The sequence below is a fragment of the Triturus cristatus genome, chromosome 2_1 (assembly GCF_964204655.1).
Source record: "Triturus cristatus chromosome 2_1, aTriCri1.1, whole genome shotgun sequence".
NCBI classification, from domain to species: Eukaryota; Metazoa; Chordata; class Amphibia; order Caudata; family Salamandridae; genus Triturus; species Triturus cristatus.
In genome coordinates this window covers 112,725,834-112,731,833 of record NC_140581.1, presented here as the reverse complement: position 1 = coordinate 112,731,833, position 6,000 = coordinate 112,725,834, and the positions used below count along the sequence as shown (strand labels likewise).

The 6,000-nt window shown below is 47.8% G+C and overlaps 1 protein-coding gene across 2 annotated transcripts in view; it reads left to right on the top strand.

Annotated features, from left to right (window-relative positions):
* The first annotated feature begins 884 nt into the window (after positions 1-884).
* The window catches only part of GALT (galactose-1-phosphate uridylyltransferase), a 196,012-nt gene continuing 190,896 nt past the window's right edge, over positions 885-6,000 (top strand). Inside the window, exon 1 of one of the 2 annotated variants that reach the window (XM_085628382.1) lies at positions 885-1,074. In XM_085628382.1, coding sequence (XP_085484508.1) covers positions 918-1,074 — 157 coding nt within the window. In that variant the 5' untranslated portion in view covers positions 885-917. The remainder of the gene's footprint in view (positions 1,075-6,000) is intronic. The other variant, XM_085628391.1, reaches the window with a different exon arrangement.

Genomic DNA, 6,000 nt, shown 5'->3' with positions numbered 1-6,000 from the left:
ATGCGGGTTGGGCTCCTGCTCTGCTTCTTTAAGCCCCAGGGCTCTTCTCACGCCCAGCGGGCTATCAGGCGCGTCCGGCGCTTCCTCGCAGGGGGGTGCAGTTGATGCTGGTGGGCTCCGGAACACCTCTCACGCTGGGAGCTCTTCCCATGCCCCGCGGCGATCAGGCGCTTCCCTCGCCTGCTCCAGGGGGTGCCCTCGACACAGGAAACACTCTCCCCCTTCCACCACCTTCAACTTGGCGGCTGCACACTCGGGACTAGCCCGCTTGTTGCCAATGTGATGGTTAGTGCTGGGCCCTAGGCCCACATGCAAACTAGAATGACGGACACAGATAGTTATGGTGCAGAACTGGCCACGACCACATGTGCTTGGCCCCTTTTATTGTCAGGGTCACCTGACTGGTGACGCCTGTGAGGGGTGAGTGTAAAGTGTGGTTGCAGCCCAATGCTGAAATACTAGACCAGTGATCAGACGATCACTACATCATTGATCTGAGTGGGCTTCTAAGCATTGGCAACGCAACACCAATAGGTACGTCTTTTTTGATTAGGTGTATGTTTATTACTGTGTGATATGCCTATATAAAGTAACTGAAAACTCAGGAGAGACATTCAAATAATGGTCCTTGCTTTGATTTGCTCGCAAGAAAGTGTCCCTTGAAGTGTCTCACAGTAGAATGTCACTCATAGGCAGACTGAAATAATAAATGCTACACGTAAGCGATCTGAAACCTTGGCAGCTTTGGTTCTGGAAACATTCATTATATAGCTACTCATAGGTAAAGCACTGCAGTCCCTTTTCTCTCTCCATGCTTTCGGTCATCACTTGTGGCCCCTTTCTATGTCTGCACCCAAGCCCTGCTATTGCCGGAATGTCACGTGAGTGTAGCGCCGCCTTTAGGAGCTGTAGGATTTATGCGCTGTGTACAGAAGCCAGCAGCATCCTGGAGACCCCCTGAGGCGGAGAGCGGCTGCGCGCGCGTGAGCACGAGCACGAGCATGAGCATGAGCACGAGCATGGAGTGTGGTGACGCCCCCGCCAGGCGGCCAGGCACAGCCTTCGATCCAACCGGTAACAACGGTGTATTTTATGGGGCTGCACACTGCGGGGGCGCGAAAGGCGCGTTCTCACACCTGGAGGGGCAGCTTTCACATGATGGCTTTACTTTTTCATATACATTACAGGTTAAGGCAAGCTTTTGCAGTGCATTGGTCAAAAATAAAGTTCTCTTTAGGGTCACATGAGAAAAAGTATATTTTTCGGTATTTGTGCGCAAAACGAAGGCGACATTGGGTGGCATTCCAGTCCAGGGATGCCATTTGTGCACTCGCTGGTTTCTGGAACTTTGTAATTCTTTTCAATAGGGCAGTACAGTACACCAGTGATTTATCGGCTCCACTAAACCTAACATTTTACCAAAACATGTTTGTTTATAATAGTTCTCGCTATGTTTTCTTCAAATATATGGGTGTGTGTTTTCTCTGAGTTCCTCTTTTGCTAATCAATGTATTGCATTAGTCCAATTCAGACTATTATGGTTGGATATCCGGTTTATGGCATTTTTTTGGCAGATGCCTTTTCCGAAGACAAGGTCTTTCTGTCGAGAGAGTTCCTGATAACGGGTGCAATTTGTGTCAAAAGATAGAACAGTTTTTGACACAACCTGGTATTTGTCACAGGAAGGTTTGTACCTCTCGGAATGAAATAGTTCAACCTAACTCATGAATAGGATGTTTGTTGAGGGCTCAGTAGGTGATTGACTGCTGCAAACCAATTCGCGTTATAGGTACTGTAATAGGCCACGGTGGGCTGTGGGTCACCCTCCTGCCTCCATTTGATATGAGTGAGCTGGGAGCTGTGTCCCGTGTAGATGAAAGGAATGTGTGTCGCTATGACCAAAGTACCTAGAACTATTAAATAAACCTTGCTGCTGGGCAACTTCTGTTTCACAATAGTTGTTTGATGCAAATTACAGATGGTAATTTTAGGAATTTCGTATCACCTGGCTAGGTTGTTTTTGGCAAGCATCTATGACCACTGAATAAAGGTTTGTTTAGGTTTCAAACGCTTATGTTGTAAAAGGGAATGCAGTTTGTGTTCAAGGCCAGTGGTTAAATGTGGAAAGAGTAGTTAATCTAGGTGTGACACTAGAAGGCCAAAGAGAGGAGCAATGTCCTATTTTGTATTTAGTGATAAGATCCAAGGTTCAGGCAACTAAGCCCTGAAGTGGATGTTTCTCTACTATGGTTGCATGGTTTAGAGGCTAGGTATTTCTGTTCTCGCTTGTTGAGCCTGTTATGCTACTTTGACATTTGGAAATGCGTTTCCTATTTTTTTTCTTGCGATTTTCTGTTAGAAAAAAAGAAGATGCTTTTTGTTTGCAAATGTTTTTCTTGCAATTTTTAATAGCGCAAACTCGACCCGGTCTAGGTCTCGTGCATAGCGTTGCAGTGCGTAGCACTGCTTGCGCAGCGAGAGTCCTCTTGTAGGGGGTTTGAAAAAGGACCTAGGAATCGCAAACGCTCATGCGTGTGCTTTTCCTTTTGGCCCACGCTATTGGCCTTTGCGTGCATCTTTTTTTTATCAAAGACAGCACGCATTGCTCCGCCCATGGCCTATTGGTGTCTATTACGTGCACCGCTGCCATGTGGTTTAAATTATCGTGCCCAGACACGGGCACGATAATTGAAACCACATGGCTCGCTGTGGCGCTTGCACCACTCGCGGGATTGTTATTATGGGTGAACTAGACAAATTGCAATTGCATTGCTCCTGAATTGTAGTGGTTTAAGCTCATGGCCCTGAGATTCACTGCCCTCAGCGGTGTCTGTGACCTTTTCCCACTACTGCACAGGTTCGCTAAGTCTCTTCCTTGCCACTTTTTTTGTTCGTAAAGTTTTTTTTAATGTCGTAAAGGTGCAAGACAATACAATTCGGGCCATGGATGCTACTGTTGACACGGTAGGACTTCCGACGAGGCTGCGCCTACAGACTTTACAATACCCCTGGCTACTTTCTTTCCACCGCCTTTCTTCTGGTGTTTGAGGTGGCAGCACTGTGAGTTTTGACGCTCCAAAAATCCCATATACATGAGCTAAAAAGTGCACACCATACATTACATATGAAGATGTAATTGTGGGGGTGAATGTGGGACAGACAGAGAAGACAGTGCTATGCGCGTTGTTGTTGCAGTCTGCCTCTAAGGAGCATCATGTGATTTTGGCAGCAGAATCGTTCGCCAGCTAATGTCTCTCATGTGTTAAGCACCTGGCAGGGTCTGCCCTCAAACCACAGGTGAAGTCCGCAGAGCAAAAAGATCCAAGTACGAAAAGTGTTTTTAAAAGTTACGGAGCAAAGCAAGGAGTGGTCGCTAAATCGCCTAAAGCCAACAACCAAACACATTTCTTGCCATCATCTTTATGTGAGTTTGGGGGGTTGTGGTTAGGCTTCCGTAGCAGCTGTGCTGTGCGCGGCGCCTGCCCTCCTCTCCGCACCTGTGGTGTGCGCGGTGCCTGCTCCCTCCTCCCACAGGTGTCTGTGCCCGGCCCAGCCCCTGACATCAGCGCTGCCTTCCAGCCCTTCTCGGTGCCGCACCCTCCCTGCCCGCCCCAGGTGCTGCACTCCCTGCGCAGGCACGGCTCCTGCTCTCCCGTACCTCCCAGGCACAACTGCGGCTCGCGCACCAGGCAACCCAGCGCCTCCTTTCCAGGCACGGCTCCAGCACACACATGACCCGCACTGCCCCTCTCCAGCATTGATTTATAGAGTCTTATCTCCAGTAAGTCAGAGGTCCTCCTAATCGGAGGTCATGTATTGATTTCCAGTGGTTATCAGCCTGTGACACTCACACCAGCTCTTGGACGGGCTTTCACCCATTTATTTATTTCTCACCAGTCTGACTGCCTGCCTGCCTTCCTTCCTTCCTTCCGTCCTCCCTCCTTCCCTTCCTTCCTTTCTTTCCTGCCTTTCTTCAATCAACATCACTCTCATTCCTTTCCCTTCTCTTTCAAACCTGAAAACCATATTACTGTTTACTTTCTTTTTAAGGCTACCCACTGAATTGGATTCAATAACAGGAAAGACCATTCCCTGAGCCTAAAGGAAGGATGGCTGTCTCTGGGTTACTGCATCAGAAAACAAGCATTTGCAATGCAATAGGTCTCGCATTTGCTAGAGTTTAAGCTATTGGCATTGTAAATGACTTTGGGCCATATGTAGGAAGCCAAATACCGGTCGGTAACGGCCGATTTTCGGTAAATATCCCGTTACTGACCGGTATTTAGGCATTTGCTATGTAGGGGGCATATTTCAGTATTCGGTAATTTACCGAATAGGTAAATACCGAATCCTGAAATGAGATGTAGGAAACACTCTAATGAGTGTTGTGTAGGAATTAGAATTCGGTATTTACCACCAAATATAGGTTGGTGATAAATACCGAATACATTGCAAAAAGCAATATTTTACTGAAATAAGAGTGCCATGTGGCAGACATACATGCCCTTAGGGCATGTATGTCTGCCACATGTGCACACATGCAGGAATCAGGGGTGCAACAGGGTGTTAATGTGACACCCTGCCACCCTTGAATGTGCTCCCCCCATTACCGAATCGGTATTTACCGATTCGGTAATGAGGCATACCTTCCCATTGATTCCTATAGGAATCAATGGGAAGGTATGCCTCATATTACCGAATTTCTCCGATTCGGTAACATTTACCGAATTATTACCTACATACAATTTACCGATTCTTAAATACCGAATCGTTAAAATTCGGTATTTAAGAATCGGTAAATTGTATGCCACCTACATATGGCCCTTAGCCTGGTGCCGCTCGAGGACTGCCGCCTGCCTGTTGGTCTCTAGGGCATAGCGCTCTACAACGGATGCAGCATTCTGCCAAACATTACGCTGCCTGGAAGTTATTTACCTGCCAGAGGGGAGATCCGCAGTAACAGCGAAGCACTCGGGACTGCGAGGACCAGGGAGCTGTGCGCGTAGCACATTGGCTGCACCTGGCCCTCTTCCCGACTCCTCCTCCATCTCCGCCCCATTCTTCTACATCTCCACATTGTTGCTCTCACGCGTTAGCGGGACGCGTGCGGGACGAGAGCCGGGGCGAAGACCGGGCAAAGAGCGGGCCCTCTGAGGCCCTCAGAGACACGAGGAGACCGGACTGGGGAACTCCCTATTTGTACCATCTACTAACCGTGAGTCCCCAGTTTGACACTGTTAGTATTAACATGGCTGATATTGTGGTTAATAACTCTCCTGCTAAACATGGCGCCCCCACCAAATGTACATTGGTAGACTATTTTAAAAAGGTAATTGTACCTACGGACAAGGAGACTACACTCGCCGAACGAAGGGCTGAGCGACGTCGTTCCATAGAGTGTATGAAAAACAGGACATTATTGGACAGTACATCTCCCCTGACCTCGTCCCTTATTGTGTTAAGCCCTTCTACTTTGACGCAGGAGGCGTTAGCTATGGATAATGTCCCTGAGCTGTTTAGAACACTTGAATCTACATCCAGTAATTTTAACTTGTTACCAGTTTTAACTACTTTGTCCCCTGCTAGTACTACTATCACTCTTGGAAAGGAAACTGACATTGTTACTATTCCCTCCGAACCTAAGGCTAAGCCCTCTACTAAGAAGGCAGGGAGGGTGCTGGTGCCTAAACCTATAAGGCCCCCTCCGCCCAAGAGAAGAAAGAGGTTAGGCAATTTGCCAAGAGGCAATATTAACTATACTGACTTTGGCAAGGGCCCTATGCAAACTGTGGGTATTGCATCACCGATAAAGGTCCCATCGCCACCATTTATAACACACGGCGGGGCCTCAATATCCTCCACTTCCTTGGTTCCTCCCCCTCCTGACTCGTCTCGTTCTCCGTTGCTCCTACCTGATTTAGGTACAATGCCATTACATCTTGAGAGCATCGAGAAATTGATTAGATCATTTACTTTACCCATCATAGAAAGATTAAAAAA